The sequence below is a fragment of the Sorex araneus genome, chromosome X (assembly GCF_027595985.1).
Source record: "Sorex araneus isolate mSorAra2 chromosome X, mSorAra2.pri, whole genome shotgun sequence".
Classification (NCBI taxonomy): Eukaryota; Metazoa; Chordata; class Mammalia; order Eulipotyphla; family Soricidae; genus Sorex; species Sorex araneus.
Genome location: NC_073313.1, coordinates 268,205,855 through 268,224,981, shown reverse-complemented (window position 1 = coordinate 268,224,981; position 19,127 = coordinate 268,205,855). Strand labels below are relative to the sequence as shown.

Genomic DNA, 19,127 nt, shown 5'->3' with positions numbered 1-19,127 from the left:
TTCAAGTATTAGAGACAGTACAGTGAATAAAATAAAATGACCCATCTACCAATCTCTGCCTTCAACTCAGGCTTTTCTTGGGAGAAAGAGATTAGTGACGTAACTAAACACAGAGCATGTCGGGTGGGTATTAAGTACTGTGGAGAAGAAGTAAGCACAGAAGGGGAGGAGGTTAGTGCATTTTTTAGGGGATTAGTCACTGATTAAGTTATTTTTCTGAGGAAACATTTGGAAAGGAGGAAATAGAAGATGGCGAAGAAGCTGGCCGTGAGGGTATCAGGAGAAAGAGCACCTGCGCCAGGACCAGCGGTACAGAACCCTCAGCTGGAGTCAGCTTGATGTTTTCAAGGAACAGCAAGAAGGTTAACTGTGGCTAGACCAGGGCGAATGTCAAGAGCAGCTGAGGCATTCCACGAGGTAACAGTCAGATAAATTTAGAAAGACAGATCATGAGGAGCCGGAGTGACAGTACAGCGATTAGGGCCCTTGCATTGCACGTGGCCAATCCACGTTCTATCCCCAGGACCCACAGGGTACCCCAAGCACTGCCAGGAGTAATTCCTGCACAAAGACCAGGAGTAAGCCCTGAGCACAGCCAAGTAAGGCCCAGAAACAAAAAATAATTTTTTTAAAAATCATGAACCATTTTTTAGAAAACATGTAAAGTTGTGAGGAAAGAAATAAGATCTCACTTTCATTTAAATAAGAGCTTGCTTGAGAATATGATGACAAGAGTACAGGAGCATGCAAACCTGGTAGAATGTCTTTCAGCTCAAACAAGAAATGACAGTGATTAAGGGACAGTAAGAAACAATCAGCCTATGGATACATTTTTATATTTACAGCCAAAAAAATTTACTGAAAGACTGGATGTTGGATATAAAAGAGAATAGCACTGTAGCACTGTCGTCCCTTTGTTCACTGACTTGCTCAAGTGGGCACCAGTAACATCTCCATTGTGAGACTTGTTACTGTTCTTGGCATATCGAATACGCCACAGGTAGCTTGCCCGCCTCTGCTGTGCGGGCGGGATAGTCTCGGCAGATTGCCGGGCTCTCCGAGAGGTACAAAGGAATCGAATCCAGGTCAGCCGCATGCAAGGCAAATGCCTTACCCACTGTGCTATCGCTCCAGTCCCAAAAGAGAATAATTCACATCAATTTCTAGGTTTGGGACCATTTTTACGTACAAAGAAATGGAAGTTTGGAAGCATCAGAGTGACAGTTCAGCAGGTAGGGTGCTTGCTGGTTTAGTTTCAGAACACCCTATATGGTCCCTGGAACCCACCAGGAGTTATCCTTGAGAACAGAGCCAGGAGCAAGGCCTAAGTAGCTCTAGGCATAGCCCAAAAATCAAAAGCAAAGGCTTTGTAGCTATTTTTCCTATAAAAAAAACAAAAACATACTTCTATCTTTTTTTTATTTTTATTGAATCACTGTAAGATAGTTACAAAGGTTTCACTAGGTCTAGTTCCTAAACACCACCACCCACCCTCTAGCATGCCTCTATAGCAGGCATTTCACTTCTTTGTCTCTCTCTACGTTGGGACATGTGGTTTGCAATACAGATACTGAGAGGCCATCCTGTTTGGTCCATTACCCACTTTTAGCACAACTCTCCCATCCAGAGCGATCCCTCCAACCATCATTGTTATGATGGTCCCTTCTCTGTCCCAACTGCCCTCTTCCCTAGCCCTTGAGGCAGCTTCCAACCATGGGTCATTTGTCCTGGCCCTTGAAAAACATACTTTACTTTCAAAACTAAGAAATGATGCCACTGAATAGGTGGAAAGTGTAGTTTCAAATCTCTAGATAGATTTTAGATCAAGATCATCAACCAGCAGCAGAGACTTGCCTTGCAAGTGTGAGATCTCGGTTTCAGTACCTGGAACTGGGGACAGGGGGGGAGCCGGGAATCGACCATCCCACACTAGTCTCTTAAGAAACTATTAGCCAGGGCTGGAGAGGAAGCAAAGTGTGAGGCCAGGGCACAGGCCTTGATCCCAGCACGACACAGTCCTCCAGGCACTGTTCTGGAGGCTGCAGGCATCTGCCAGTGTGGCCCTCAAAGCCCCAAGTACTGCTTATGGTGTCCAAGTACCTCCTGGCCACAGAGGGCCAAAGCACTAAACCAACAGCCTGATTGTATAAAAACTGCCAAATGGCCTAGGGCCTCCTGAGTGCTGCCTGGGACCCCCCACCACCCCACACCCACAAAGTGGTCAGTGACAGTGTTCTCTAGCAAGCACTTTCTTGGCAGCTGGTCACCAACTGGGTAGCCAAGCTCCTTTTGTTTTGGACTTGCTTATCCTCAACATAAGTCTTCTGTATGGCAAGAGAGGAAGAGGATTATTTGAGGCAAATTTTTTTCCATTTATTTATTAAAGAATAAATTTTAATTTATTAAAGAACCATAACTTACAATGTTATCAACAGTTGAGTTTTAGGCATATAAAATTCTATAGCAATCCCACCACGTGTCCACTTCCCTCCACCAGTGTTCCCATCGCTCCCCTCGCTCCCACACCCCTGCTCTTCTCCCCTCGCAGACACCTGAACGGGCACCTTACAAAGGGTGGTAGCTGCAGCTTAGATTCCAGGTTTTCGGTGTTGTTGAGTCTGCAAGGAAGATTTTTAAGTGAAAATGACTCACTTCAACTCCATCATATCCCATTAGCTGTTAATTGAGCGATACTACAGCAGGTAGGGCTCTGGCCTTGCACGCGGCTGACCCGGGTTCAATCCCTGGCATCTCATATGGTCCCCTGAACAGAGCAGGAGTGATTCCTGAGTGCAGAGCCAGGAGTAACCCCTGAGCATCACCGGATGTACACCCCTACCTCCCCCCCAAAAAAAGAGGACTGAGTGATTAACATGTTTTCCTACATGGCCAGAAGGAAAATGAAATATTTTGACTGCTATTGGTCTATGGGAATAAGCACTTTTGCATACTGGTACATCCTGTCTACTGCTCACTAACAGGTTTTATCACAAGCAATCTAGGACCATGCCAGAATATTTTGTTTTGAATAGGTTTACATACAACTGGTTCCTGGTTATCTCTGTAAAGTTTCCATATCCTTGCTCAACTGTTAACTCTACAAAAGCAATTAGTGTAGTCTAATCTTAGAACTGCCAGTAATAGGAAGATCCCACAGTATCATATATGAAACTAAATTCAAACCATATACCATTCTTCCAAAAATAATCCAATACACACTAGGAATTACAGAAACAAAAAGATATAAACTAAGTCCCAATTTCTTTTTAAATTTTATTTTATAGGCACTGTGTGGGTTACAAAGTGCGAGGATTTCAAGCATAAAGCATTCCAGCAATGACCAGAGCGATAGCACAGCAGGTAGCATGTTTGCCTTGCACACACCAGACCTGTGTTCTATCCCAGACACCCCATTCTACCCCCAAGCACCAGTAGGAGTAATTCCTGAGAACAGAGTCAAGAGTAAGCCCTGACTAGATGTGCCCAAAAGAAAAAGGAAACACATTCCCGCACCACACCTTCCACCAGATCTCCACCACTGTCCCAGTGTCCCCCTTGTCCCCACCTGTGGTCAGCTTTCTACTGAAGAACATTGAGTTCTCCATCTCTGTTGCCTTTTTTAGCATCCATTATTCCCTTACTGTTTCTTTATATGTCACAAATGAGAGAGATCATTCTATACCTGTCCCTTTCCTTCTTTTTTTTTTCTTTTTGGGTCACACCCGGCGATGCACAGGGGTTACTCCTGGTTCTACACGCAGGAATTACTCCTGGCGGTGCTCAGGGAACCATATGGGATGCTGGGATTCGAACCCAGGTCGGCCACGTGCAAGGCAAACGCCCTACCCGCTGTGCTATCTGCTATCTCTCCAGCCCCTGTCCCTTTCCTTCTAACATCACTCAATATGATACTCTTCCAGATCCACCTATGTAGCAGCAAATTGCATGATTTCATCTGTTCTTGTAGCCAAGTTGTATACGGTTCATAGTTTCTTTATATTCAGTCATCTGCTCTTGGACACTTGGGCTGTTTCCATATTTTGGCTATTATGAATAGTGCTACAATGAACACAGAAGTACGAATGTCTTTTCTAAATAGTTTTTGAGCCCTTGGGGTAGATGTCAAAAATGAGTGGAATTTCAGGGTCATATGGAATCTCCACTTCTAGTTATCTGAGAAGTTAACATTCCTGCCACACCGGTGAACGAAGGTTCCTTTTACCCAACATCCATTTCTGTATTTCACAAGGTGTGTCCCTCTCACTGGTGTGAAATGCTACCTCACTGTTGTTTGATTTGTATTACCCTGATGATAAGCGATGCAGAACATTTTTTTCTACATACCTTTGGGCCATGGGTGTGTGTGTATGTGTGTGTGTGTGTATGTGAGAGAGAGAGAGAGAGAGACAGAGAGACAGAGAGACAGAGAGACAGAGAGAAAGAGAGAGAGATAAGTGGGCGTGGGTTGGTTTGGCGGCAACAATCAGCAGTACTCAGGCCTTTCTCCTGGCTCTGTGCTCTGGGATCACCCTTGGCAGGCTCAGGGAACCATAGAGGGTACTGGGGATCGAACTCAAATTGGCCGTGTGCAAGGCAAACACCCTACCTGCTATACTATTACTCTAGACCCACCTTTTGGCCATCTTTCTGGAATTTTTTTTTTATCTTTTTTTTTGGGGGGGAGGGGCATACCCAGGAGTCACAGTGCCAGTTTTTGGCTCAGAGCTCAGATGTCACTCCTAGCAAGGCTCCAGGGACTATACGGGGTGCCAGGGGATCAAACCTGGATCAGTCACATGTAAGGCAAGCTCTATACCCACCTAGCAATCTCCTGGCCCTGTGTGACTTAAGAAGTTTCTCTTTATCTCTTTCTCCTAGTTTTTTTGTTTTTTTCATTTTCAGACCACACCCAGTGATGCTCTCATGGGTTACCCTATCCACTACACTATCTCTCCAGATCTCCTTATCCAATTTTTTATGGTGTTGGTTGTATTTTTCTTATAAAGCTCCAACAGTGTTTTATATATCTTAGATACCAACTCTTCATTGGATGAATGATAAGCAAATATTTTCTCCCAGTCCGTAGGGTACATTTTTTTTTTCTGGTCCTTGTTATCTTGGCTGTACAGAAGATACTTTTCTGTGTACCCATTTGTTTATCTTTGTTTCCATTTGCTTAGCCAGTGGCACTGAATCACTGAAGATACCTCTAGGTTCAATGTCATGAAAGGTTCTATCAATCTTTTCCTCAAGACAATCTATGGATTTAGGTCTGATATCAAGATCTTAAAACCATTTTGATTTAACTTGTGCAGGTGTTAGAAAGGTATCCGAGTTCACTTTTTTGTATATGACTGACAGGTTTACCGAACACCATATGTTGAAGAGACTTTCCTCGCTCAACTTCATACTTTCTGCTCCTTTATCAAAGATTAAGTATCTATACACCTGAGGATCTGTCTCTGGATTCTCAATTCTATTTCAGGTCTAAGAGTCTGTCCTTGCTCTAGCATACTGTTTGATGACTACAGCTTTATGGCATATTTGAAGTTGGGGGAAGAGAAACCTCCCATCTTTTCCCAGCACTGCTTTGGTCACTGGAAGGGAGGATTACTATTCCATATAAATGTCAAGAGCATTTGATCTATGTCTTTTAAAAATGTCATGGGATGGTATGGAGAGATACTATAGTGGGTAGGACACTTGCCTTACATGTAGCTGACACAGGTTTAATCCCCAGCATCCCATATGGTCCCCCAAGCACTGTCAGGAGCAATTCCTGAGCTTAGAGCCAGGAGTAATCCCTGGATCACTGGATATAAACTAAAATCAAACAAAAGTCATTGGTATGTTTATAGGGACCTTACTGAATCTGTAAAATGCTGTCATTTTTTATAATATTAATTCTTCTCATCCATGAACAGAGTCAGGAATAAGCACTGATAAAAGAGCCAACTGTAGCCTCCAACCAATAAATAAGTAAACAAAATATTATTTTATTTCTTTTAATAGCATTTTATAGTTTTCCTTGTGTAAGTCTTTCACATCTTTTGTTAAATTCATTCCCTGGTAGTTGATTAACTCCCAATTTTACAATAACATTAAGGAATTCAATTATCTGCCAAAGATAAATGATACTGTATTATATACCACATATTTCAAGTGATAGCAAGTGGAACCAAGATCTTGGCAGCTAATATAATAACCAAAGGGATGGGGTTGGCGGTAAAGTGCATGCCTGAAGGTGTGAGACCTACAGTCAGCGCCTAGCACTGGCAAAACAGAAAAAGGAACATAAAGGTTATCAACGCAAGGCTCAGTTGGCTAAAAGGATTACCTAAGAGTCATGATCCCTTATTGGATGGATATAAAGGCTCTTAAAATATTTACAGACAACATGAAAATTTAGCTTTCCAAAAGGCAAGAGGCACTGAGAAACACTTATTACATAAAAAATGAAAAGGAGATCTGTAAGTGGCAAGCCCAAATTCCCTTACCTTTATATATTTTTTCAGTATCACACAAGTGAAGAGTGAAGTAGGTATCAAGCAGCTGGTGGCCATTTCTATTAATAATGTTGCGGGCAGCGATGTTCCGAAGATGTCTCAGGCGTCTCTAAAACAGAGCAAAGAGAAAGTTATCATTCAAGAGAGAACTATAACAGGTGTCTGATAATACATTTTGAGTCAGCGATAGTCAACCCATCTTTTATGTATGTCTTGGCATCCCCTTGGTGAAACAATAATTCAAACAGGATAACCTACCCTATCCATTTTTTAGGTTGTTATGAGCATAAAATAAGAACAGATATTTTTGGAAGAAAAAATGTTTTTAAATTGCTGAATACCTGAAGATTATAATATTAGTACTCCCTATAAATTAAGTAGCAATCTATTATTTTCCTCCAGAAAGATGCTGCTGGTAGTTAAGTAATCAATTGAAAATCAAGTTGGGAGGGAGAGAGGAAGCGAGGAAGAGAGAAGACAACGATTAACAATATATTCTCCTGTTAGTAGTTCACTCTAGATGCCAAATCACCTGTACAATCAAAAAAAAGAGGCCAAAACCAAACAATAAAAATAATATGAACTCACAGCTCATCACTCTGGTCATTAGCTCAACTGTTAAAGTGTAAAATTGAATTTTCACTAGATCAAGAGCTAATAAGTCTCTGTTACCTCAGCAAACCTCCTTCCCAAAAATTTCTCCAATTTGGATACTAGACTATTTGGAGTCACAAATGTTGGAAATACAGAGCTTTCATTTTATTAATTTTTAAAAATTTTTGGTTTTTTGTAACCCTGGCAATACCCAGAGACTACTCCTGGCTCTAGACTCAGGAATTACTCCTGGCCATGCTCGGGGGACTATATGGGATGCCAGGGATCAAACCCAGGTCAGCCGCGTGCAAGGCAAATGCTCTTCCTGCTATACTATCCCTCCAGCCCCTGTATGGAACTTTAAGAAGCAACAGAAGACATTTTAAAAATAACAAGTTTAAGAGATAACCACATCATCTCATATCAAAACAATGAAAAGATGGCAATGCTAAAGCTATTCACAACAGATACATTCTTTTATAGTTCCCTGTGTCAGTTAACTTTTAGAGACTTAAAAATAAAAACCAAACACTGTTTTATTTTGTGTTTTTTGATATTTTTCTTTCCTTTTTTTTTTTTGCTACTTACAAAGCTTTCATGTCTGAGTTTCAGTCATATAATGACGAACACCCATTCTTCCACCACTGTACATTTTCCACCACAAATGTCCCCAGTACCCCTCCCCTCCCTCTGCCCCGCCCCTCCTCCTGCCTTTATGGCAGACAATTTCCCTCTTAATCTCTCTACTTATGGGTATTATGGTCAAACACTCAGTTTTAAAGTAGTATTACAGGGGCCAGGGAGATACTACAGTGGATAAGGTGCTTGCCTTGCACATGGCCAACCTGGGTTCGATTCCCATATGATTCAAATGGGCACCCCATTTGAACCCCTAAGCCCACCAGCAGTAATCGATGAGCACAGAGTCAAAAATAAGCCCATAGCAGAGCCAAGTGTGAGCCCAAAACTAATAAATGCACAAATATTATTACAGAGGCTAGGCGGATGAACTCAATAGGCTAGAACACATGGTTTGCATGAAGGAGCCTCAGGTTCACTCCCCAGCATCATATGGTCCCCCAAACAAAATATTAATGGATTAATTAGATAATAAAATATGCTACAGCTCTCTCTACATAGTCATTCTACTGAGCTAAGTCCATCATCGATTACAGACACAGAATAACAGAGCTCTTTTTCATTTTTTGAGAGCCCATACCCGGAGATTCTCAGGGCTTCCTCCTGGCTCAGCACTCAGGGATCACTCCTGGCAGCTCAGGGGACCATCTTGGGTGCTGGGGATTAAACTTGGGTTGACTGTGCAATGCAAGCACCCTCCACTGCACTACCCTTGCTCACTGTACTATCAAACCTACCCTATCTCTCGCTCCTACCTTGCTTTCTTTTTCATTTGAGATGTGGTTTTTTTGTTTCTTTGCTTCTGTTTGGTTACTTAGAGATGTTGGGATAAGGAGATGATTAATGATAATGAGTAATTCTAACTTCAGAGGGTTGCTATGAGTCTTAACACCAGACCACATGTATGAAGTTTTTAGTACAGTTCACGACACAAGGTAAGCCTTAGTGAACACTGACAGCATAGTGATGTCTATGTGATGACAAAGGCCTCTGCCAAGTGTTTCCTTGAGACTATTAGGAAAGATCATTACTATTAGTATAAAATTGACTAAAATAAATTATAGATATAGAAACATAGGGCTTTTTATGTATTCGTTTTAAAAATTAAAACTTAAATAACTGATTTACAAAGTCACTGATAGTTGAATTTTCGACATATGTTGGTTCAACACCAGTCCCACCACCAGTGCCAACTTCCCTCTACCAGTGTTCCCGTATTCCCTCCCCAAGCCCAACCCTTGCCATCCCCACTGTCACCGTGACGGGCACATTAGAGTGTCCCAATGGTTGCAACTTAGATCTCATGTTTTCAGTGTTGCTGAGTCTGTTTTGGATATGTGGCTATACCACTCACCCATATCATCTTTTTCATGTCTTCTAATAAAGGAACAATTAAGAAGATTAGGAATGGAGAATATTCTAAAACTTTCAAGTTTAAATAGAATTTCCTATTTATTAGTTACACAGGCGGGGGGGGCTAAGAGTGGGGGGGCTAGGGGTGTGGGGGGTGCGGGGAGGAGCTATACTGGGATTCTTGGTGGTGGAATATGTGCACTGGTGAAGAGATGGGTGTTCGAGCACTGTATAACTGAGACTTAAACCTGAAAACTTTGTAACTTTCCACATGGTGACTCAATAAAAAAAATTTAAAAAAACTATTAACATGTGTTATATAATAAAACATAATTATATATCACAATAAATAAATAAATAAATAGAATTTCCTTCAAGTGAGTGGTCATCAGGATTGAAGTATTCTCATGAACAAAGTGCATGTTGCTAGGAACGTGCATGATCTTTTTCTATCCTTTTTTCTCTTCCTTTTTGTTTTTTTGGTGGCAGGGGAGAGGGCAGAGCTGGGTACTGAACCCAGCGTTTCACACACCAGTTACATCCCTGAGCCTGTGCTTGATCTCCAGCTTCATATGTAACTGAGGGGGTTGGTTGGTTGTATGAAGATCTGGAGGGAAGCACCATGGTCCTCCCAAGGAGAGGTCCCTGGTGCCGGGGATTTAACCCAGGCTGGCCATATGCAAGACAAGTACCTTAACCACGTAGTACTGCCCCGGCCCAGGGAGTCTGCTCTGCAGGAAAAGAGAAGTCAGCATGATCTCTGCCCAGGTTTCCCAGGTTTACTGCCTGTTTTCACAGAAAAAAAAATTTTTCTGGAGGAGCCAAATAGTGAAGTAAAAGTGTCCAAGTCATAGTACAGGAGCTACATTACTTGCCTAGCTCACAACCGACCTGGGTTTGATTCCTGGCACGCCATCTCATCTCCTGAGCTCTGCGAGTGGCCCCTGAGCACAGAGTCAGGAGTAAGTCCTGGGAACCACTGGGTGTGACCCAAAAAACAAACAAAAAAAGTCAAATAAGGAAATTTTATTAAAGGGGAAGAGAGAGACTCACAAATAAATATCTGAAGAGAGCCACAAGCTGCAGAGATACCTCCAGGCACCACACCAGGCCGAACCTCATTTGGGGGGGCAACTAGGAGAGGGCCAGTGAGCCCAGCACCAGCCTCAATAGAGCCCCACAGCCAAAAACCTCCAGGGGGGGCTGGAGCGATAGCACAGAGGGTAGGAAGTTTGTCTTGCTTATACCAACCCAGGTTCGATTCCCAGCATCCCATATGGTCCCCCGAGCACCGCCAGGAGTAATTCCTGAGTGCAGAGCCAGAAGTAACCCCTGTGCATTGCCAGGTGTGACCCAAAAAGAAAAAAGAAAAAATCGCCAGAGCCCACCAATTGCTGCCATGCTCACGGCCGATCTCCACAGGCTCGGGTCAAGCCTCATCCATGAGAATGAATCTGCTAAAAAAAAAACCTGGTATGCAGCTTTTGTGACCAAAATCTCCAGGCTCTCACGGAGTTGGAAATAGGCAACACCCCCCCATTTCCCTGTCTTCTGGAAGCCTGGTGGCCACACCTACAAACTGCCTCTGGCACCATATAAGCCTATTAATGGCCATGATTCAGAGACAAATAAATCTCGGAAGAGAGCCAGTATGACCGCCCCCAAAAAAATCATCTGTCAGAGAGATATCACAGTGGGGAGGGCACTTGCCTCACACACAGTTCATCAGGGTTCAATCCCCAGCACCACAGAGAGCCCCTGAGCACTAGGAGGGATTCCAGAACACAGAGTGAGGAGTAAGACCTAAGCACCACGAGGTGTGGCCAAAGCCCTCCCACTTCCCGGGAAAAGCAGCATACAATAGAAAATCATACAGCCAATGGACTGGTACAGTAGTTCAGTGAGTAAGACACTCGCCTACCACACTGCCAACCTGAGTTCAATCCCTGGCACCCCACATGGTTCCCAAGCCCACCAGGAGTGATCCCAGAGTGCAGAGCCAGGAGTAAGCCCTGAACATCTTTGTCCAGCCAGGATATTACCAATAGCTATATGCCAACAGATGCTATTCCTGTCTGTGGGGGAAGGAGTCATCCAAAGCAGTGGCCAAGTCTTGGGTCCTCACCAGTGACCTCAGCCAACCAGACTGGCAGTTTGATGCAAGGGTCCAAGGAAGCAATGCTGGTCTGGCCCACCAATGCTGAGGTTCTAGAACACCCCAGAGATGCTAGGGGGCTCCAGATTGTACCTACTGATACTCAAAGCTCAGGGAACCACATGGTGCTGGGTAGGAATCCAACTGTCATGCTATGATCCAGGCCCCAATATTTTAATATAAATTTTTCCTCTAGAGAGAAATTGGCCACTTGTCCAAATTGTAGCCCTATCAACTGGGCCTAAGGGAAGTAGGGAATCATCTCATTAGAATTCCGTGTAAATTTCCTCTGAGCAGCTAAAACTCGTAACGTTTTCTTCACTTCCTCTAAGGGAATTATTTTATTCCACATATGTTAAAAGGGAATCAAACCCAGATTCGATTCCTCCGTCCCTCTCGGAGAGCCTGGCAAGCTACCCGCACGGCAGAGCCTGGAAAGCTACCCGTGGCATATTCGATATGCCAAAAACAGTAACAAGTCTCACAATGGAGACATTACTGGTGCCCACTCAAGCAAATCAATGAACTATGGGACGACAATGCTACAGTGCTATGTTAAAAGGGAAAAAAATGTTTTTTTCAAAAACCCAAAATTAAATCATTCATGGGAGCCCACTCAGATTTAATAAGAATTTTCAACCTGTGTTAAAAGTTGTTATTGTTGGGTATGGAGAAACAGTACAGGGAGATCGCACCTGCCTTGCGTGTAATTGGCCCAATTTGTTCTCTAGCACCACATCCAAGCAGCCAGGAGCAAGCCCTCAGAGCTCTTCTGGGAGTGGCCCAAAACAAAATATTGGAACTATTTTATTTTTTAACCTAGGTTACTCCCAGCAATGTAAGCCTGACAGCTCAGTGCTCCTTGCCAAGCTACAATTCTAATGGGGCTGAGTGTTGGGGTCCCCCGGGTCACCTCTGCATTGCTGAGGAGAGAGGGCTGGAGGGGAACAGAGAGCATAAAATGACAAGGATCAAACTCAGGGCATCAAACATTATTGGCACAGGCCTGTCACCACTTTGAACCACACTGCCAGCCCATAAAAGTCCTTCTTCAGAGAAGCGGCAGGCATTCTGGTAAGCAACACGGCCCGGACAATGCTCCGGACCCGAATCGGGGCCAGCAACACCGGGGGGCTGGAAGGAGGAGGTGCCGCCAGCACACCTTCTCCAGATGGAACCCTGGCGACACTGAGCAGCAACTAACACGGCTCCAGGATTCGGGACTGGGACACATCCGAGGCGCGCGGCTGCTAATGCGGCTGCACGACCTTTTCTAAAACCTGAAAACATACAATCTTTTAATGAAAACTAATTATCAATTGCCTTCTTATTAGGGTTATCTTGTTTGGGGATATAACTCCCACAACAATAGTGAGTTTTGTGTTGAAATATGGAACGTAATCAAGGTGAAGAGAAAATAAATTGAAATTCATCAGTTATACAGTTGGGGTGGGGGGCGGGGAGTATACCCGGGATTTTGGTGGTGGAATATGGGCACTGGTGAAGGGATGGTGTTTGAATACGGTATAACTGAGACATAAATCTAAGAACTCTGTAACTTTCCACATGGTGATAAAATTTTTTTAAAAATAAGAATTTAAAATGATTTTTAAAAAAAAAAAGTCCTTCTTAACTCATCTGCTATTACAAAATCCAGTAACTGGTGTCCAGAGTTCTCTGATTCCTCAGATAATCACAGACACTACAGGGAAAATTTTTTAAATACCTTTTAGCTTGGAAATGTAGTCAGACTAGTCCTGGACCCTTCCCCCTTCCATATTCTCATTCCATTTCTGTCTCGAGTCAGGTATTTATTCTCAGCGTGGGACCAGGCAAAATGGAACAGAATTAAAGCCCACGTTGTTTCAGGTAAACCGGACTGGTTGCTACTTAGGTAGCAACTTAAGTTTCTAACAGACTGCTACTTAAGTCTGTCTGAAGCGATAGCACAGCAGGTAGGGCGTTTGCCTTGCACGCAGCCAACCCAGGTTTGATTCCTTCGTCCCTCTCGGAGAGCCCAGCAAGCTACCAAGAGTATCTCGCCCGCACAGCAGAGCCTGGTAAGCTACCCGTGGCGTATTTGATATGCCAAAAACAGTAACAAGTCTCACAATGGAGACATTACTGGTGCCCACTCGAGCAAGTCGATGAGCAACGGGATGACAGTGACAGTGATACTTAAGTCTGTCATATTTTTTGAGGAGCAATAAAAGCAAACTTTGGAGAAAACGAAGTTTTACACATATCCACAGAAAGGTAACAGTGCCCGATTACTGAAACAAAACTTCTTTTAAGGGGCCAGAACCACAGTATAGCGGGTAGGACATTTGTCTTGCACACAGCCAACCCACATTTGATCCCCCCCCCCACTCCACATGGTCCCCCTCAAGCACCACCAGGAGTAACCTCTTAGCTGGGTGTGACCTCAAAACAAACAAACAAAAAAGAATTATTTTATTACTTTAGGGCTGGGGGAGATGAATAGAGCAGACAGGGCTCTTGCCTTGCATGCAGCTGACTGGGTTCAATTCCCCAGAACCACATGTGGTCCCCTAAGCCATGCCAGGAGTGATCCCAAAACAAAAATAATTTGTTTTTTCTTTGGCTTTGTTCTAGGACCACGCCCAGCTATGCTCAGGGCTCAGGCCTCGCTTGGCTCTTGCTCAGTGTTCACTCCTGGCAATGCTCAGGGGACCATATGGGGTGCTGGGAATCAACACCAGGTCAGCCATACACAAGGCAAATGCTCTGTCCACTGTACTATGGCTTCGACCAAAAAAAAAAATTCTTTTTGTTTGTTTTAGGGGCAATCCAGGTTGTGTGTGGAGGCTACTCAAGCTCAGTGCTCAGGGGACCAGGCAGTGCCAGGGAGAGAGCCGGAGACTTTGCAGGTAAGCTGTAAAGCGCGTACTCCATCCCCTTGAACTATCTCCCTGGCTCCCTGAAGCCACACTCAAATTTGATGACGGTCAGTCTTCTTTAAACAATACAAAAGCCTCTGTCTTACACAACTCTCAAGCACCCTTTTCCCCCTCATCTTTTGATCCCTTCTGACTCAATGAAATTCTGAAAGAATTAAAAAAAGAAAAAGAAAAAAAAATGTTTTCAAACTAGAGCTTGAGGAGTCAGGAAATACCCAGAGGATTAAGGCACTCTTGTGTGGCAACCCCCTGCATTGCATGGTCCCTCAAGCGCTGCTGGGAACAAGCACAGAGCAGGAAGTAGGCCCTGAGCACGTCAGGGGTGCTCCCCCTCCCCCGCCCCCAAATAGCACTCTGTTACTACTATCACTATCATAGATGGCACCAACAGACAATTAAAGATTTACTTGTCTTTAATTGGGGCTGGAGCAATAGCACAGCGGGTAGGGCGTTTGCCTTGCACTCGGCCGACCCGGGTTCGATTCCCAGCATCCCATATGGTCCCCTGAGCACCGCCAAGGGTAACTCCTGAGTGGAGAGCCAGGAGTAACCCCTGTGCATTGCCGGGTGTGACCCAAAAACCAAAAAAAAAAAAAAAAGATTTACATAAACAACCCACCAAATCTTATCTCTCATGAAATACTTTATAGCTCCCTAGTAGAGAGCAAATTACGAGACCTTTGAACTAAAGCTTTTATTCTGACATTAACTCATGCAGGCTCAAAATCAATCCGAGAAGGCTAGAGAAACAGTGAAGGGATTAAGGCATTTGCCCTGCATGCAGCAGATCCCAGGTAGGTCTCAGCATCTGAGCAGCCTTTTAATGGTCTATCTCACGGATATTCAATTTAAAAAAAATTTTTGTAAAGAACTGCAAGTACCTTAAATGTCCGTCTGACCTAGAGAATTCCCTCTAGTGAAAAGCTATGTGACAATGAAAAATAAAGTAGGTGACAGGGAGCTGGAGAGACAGAACAGAGAGTAAACAACTTGCCTTGCACTCAGCCCACCCAGGGTCACTCCGCAGCATCCCATATGGTCCCCTGAGCACCGTCAAGAGCGAGGAAGCCAGGTGTGGCCTTGAAACATGTGGCCCCAATAAACAAATAAATAAGGCATGTGGCAGTCTTTTAACACAGATATGGAAGAATCTGTAAGATACACTATTGGCTCTATTTTTAAATACAGAATTACTAACTCCTGTTGGTCCATTGCAGGCGAAATGGGTACTTAGGGTCCAAAGGTGGTACAGAGATTTTTCATTGTATCCTCTAACAATATGTCCCTAATTGTGAAACATATAAATCATTTTTCTTTTTTCACCCGCACGATGCCAGGGATCAAACCCAGAATCTCATGCTTGTAAGGCAAGTGCTCTACCAACGACCCACATCCCTACAAAACAAAATTAGGAGCCAAAGTGATGGTACAATGGTTAAGGCCCTTGATTTCCAGTCAAACAACCATGGTTTGATCCCTGGCACCATGTATGACTGACGGGAATCACTCCTGAGCAGAGACGGGAACAGCTCCTGAGCACCGGAAGGTGTAGCCCCAGACTCAACAAAGTTAAGCAAAACAAAATTAAGCATATATCTTTTAAATGAAATTAAGATGCTCAATATCTGATCTATCCTAGCCCAGAAGCAATGTGAGGGCTGGAAAGATAGAACAGCAGGTAGGGTGCCTGACTTGCATATAGTCGAGCCAGGTTTGTTCCTTGGCACCACATACGGTTCTCCTGAGTCCTACCAGGAGTGATCCCTGAGCACAGAGCAAGGAGTACGCTCTAAGTACTGCCAGATGTGCCACCCCCACCACACCAAAAAAAAAAAAAAAGCCAGAAGCTGTGTGAAACTAGAATCAATTAAGTCTGGAATCACACCCACAAACCACCTCCGGTGCCATGTAAGCCCATTTACTGGCCATGATTCATAGACTCATAAATAAATCTTGAAAGAGATGGACACCTGCGCATGCCTGAGTTGTCCAAGGCAGACCAGAGGGTGACAGGTCAGCCTAGTGCCCACCCAAAGTCCCAGCAGCCAACTGTTCCCACACTCCACAATCGTGGTCATGCCACTGGCTGGACTCCATGGCATCAGGACAAGTCTCACCCAAAAATTAAGCTGCTAGAAAAACTCAGACATGCAGATTTTGTGACTGAAATCTCCAGGTTTTCATGGAGTTGGGATAGGCTACCTCCCTCTGTCCCTGTAATTCCAGAAGTCCCAGCAGTCACGAACAATCCCCCAAAGCTGCCATGCAGTAAAAAATTTAACTCCAGCTGTATCACCCCATTAAAGATTCCATACTTCCTAGAGCATGCAAATGTGGCTGTGAGCAACACCTCAAAATCTACAATACTAATAAACCAGTAGTAGCACACCAGAATGTATGGGACTTAATGTAGAAGGCAACCAATCTTGATTAACAAAACATAAATTAACAGAGGGCGTAACCTATAACAACATCTTAGTAATCTCCTACACAAGGACTTAATGGCTCCATGGTGAGATGCAACAATTTTCATTAACTTTCTTCTAAGGAAACATTTTCAATCATTCTGTTAGCAAATTATTGTTAGCAAGCAATATAAAATAAGTTATTGAGAGCCTGCTATAGGGGTGGTTGGGAAAACTGGAGACAATGGTAGAAGGAAGGTGCAATGGTGCCATCACCATTAAGTCTGGAATCACACTCACATGTTGGAATACTGAATGCCTGTAACAAATCATCATGAACAACTTTGTAAACCACAGCATTTATATAAAGTGTAAGGGGAAAATTTACATATGTAGGCCTTACCTTTTCCATGTAAACTCAAAAATATATTAACACAGAATTGCTTAAGAAAGCTTATTAATGACAGATGAAACATGATTACTATCATAACAAGACCTAAGTATAAAATAAATGTTCTTTTTTTTTTTTTTTTTTGGTTTTTGGGTCACACCTGGCGATGCACAGGGGTTACTCCTGGCTCTTCACTCAGGAATTACCCCTGGCGGTGCTCAGGGGACCATATGGGATGCTGGGATTCGAACCTGGGTCGGCCGCGTGCAAGGCAAACGCCCTACCCGCTGTGCTATCGCTCCAGCCCCTAAAATAAGTGTTAATGCAACATACTTTAGATTCCAGAGTTGAAAACGTATGTATGTAAATGAGAATAGGCATTTTATTATATTGTAGTAAATGGTTTTAATTTTCATATTTACATAGGTCAGAATCATATAGTAATACTAATGGCTCTCACTGATTCATTTTCTGATCATTTTATTTGCCAATTCTAAAAGTTTTGTTGGAATAAGCAATATAAAGTAAATCTGTTCAAAGGGGGTAGCCTGGGACTGGGAGGGAAACTGGATATTGGTGAAGGGAAGGTCACAGTGGTGATGTTGGAACACTAAATGCTTGAAACAACTGTATAATGAACAACTTTGTAAATTAAGAAAAAAAAATAGAATGAATACAACTGAACTCCATGGCGATGCCACACCCTCTAGTGCGCCTGCTCCCTCTCCCTAAAATAGAGACATTTCCTGCATGCCTCCATCTGAGGGTTACTCTAAGAATCACATGAATGATATGTGATATGAAAGCTCTCGGAAAATTGCAAAGTACCAGGAATAGGACGTCAAGAGAGGGATGTGGTTATCAGTATATGATAGTGAACTGATTTAAGCATTTCTAATTTAAAGTGGAGAGAACAGATTTAGAACCCATGTGCCTAAATAGAAGTTATAAAATCACAAGAGTATGACAGCTCTCCAAGGGAAAAACATTTAATAAACAGAACTAGAAAACAGCCAAACCAGAAAGTCCTCCAGGGCACCCACACCTTTGCTACTTGGTATCACATGGAACTTGTTGAAAACACAAAATAATTACAGCCACAGATTCAATAAAACTCTGTAGGTTAGCAAGAGCCTCCAAGACATGGTATGTACATTTTAAGTTTAGTAAGCACCAATCCTAGCCATTTTACTCATTTTTCAAAGAACAGAAACTGAGGTTATTTAACCATCATGTTTGCTCACACTCTTAGTGAGCATCAAAATTGGAGCCAGAGAGGTCAGTGGGCTGGAGGTCACACTTCGCATGCAGGAGACCTGAGTTCAATCCCAGCATCGCATGTCCTCCAAGCGCCACCAGAAGTGGCCCCCACACACAGAGAATTTGGGGAGCGAACCAAAACAAAACAAACCAAAAAAGGGCAGGAAAATCAAGATTTGAACCCAGAACTGAATTCCTTGGTTGTGTGTACAGGCATATGATCTATCTATTTCCTATTTCAAAACCCTGAGGCATCTTCACTTTTCAGAAGCTCCATTGTCCCTGTCTCCACAACCATACACTAGTGTTATGCTACGAAAAACTGGCTTCCTTCCCTTATGCAGGTATCAACATTCTCCTCGACACACGTCAAGACTTCAAACAGACAAAGCCAACACCACCGTGAAAAATAACTTCGGTGCGACAGCCTGAGCTCTAGAGCTGAGGCTCCTTAGGCTTTTCAAACTCAGAGCCCCATTGCACTGGAGAAATGCAATTCCGGCAAGCACTGCCAGAAGCACGTCAGATTCATTACGGGCCTGGTTTTGAATTTGTTTGGGGCATTCCGAAAACTTCTACTACTGTCAAATTGGGTACCAAGACCCCAGTTTAAGAGACTAGGGACTAGCAAAAACACTGGGGTAAGCCGGCTAAGACATTTCCCTGTGGGCCTTCAGGGATGGTAGGGCAGGGAGGGCACTTGCCTTGCCTGCAGCTGACCCGAGTTCCATTCCTGGTATCCGATATAGTCCCCCCTGCACTGCCAGGAGTTAATTCCTGAGTGCAGAGCCAGGAGTAACTACTTGAGCATTGCCAGGTGTGGCCCAAAAACAACAACAAAATATTCCCATATAGACAGAGTTCAACCAAATCAACATGAAAGATAAAAGGGAGTACTGCAGC

The 19,127-nt window shown here is 43.6% G+C and overlaps 1 protein-coding gene across 1 annotated transcript in view; it reads right to left on the bottom strand.

Moving 5' to 3' along the window:
- UVRAG (UV radiation resistance associated) overlaps positions 1-19,127 on the bottom strand; it is a 296,340-nt gene that overhangs the window by 259,596 nt on the left and 17,617 nt on the right. Inside the window, exon 2 of the mRNA XM_004610830.2 lies at positions 6,498-6,615. Coding sequence (XP_004610887.2) covers positions 6,498-6,615 — 118 coding nt within the window. The remainder of the gene's footprint in view (positions 1-6,497; positions 6,616-19,127) is intronic.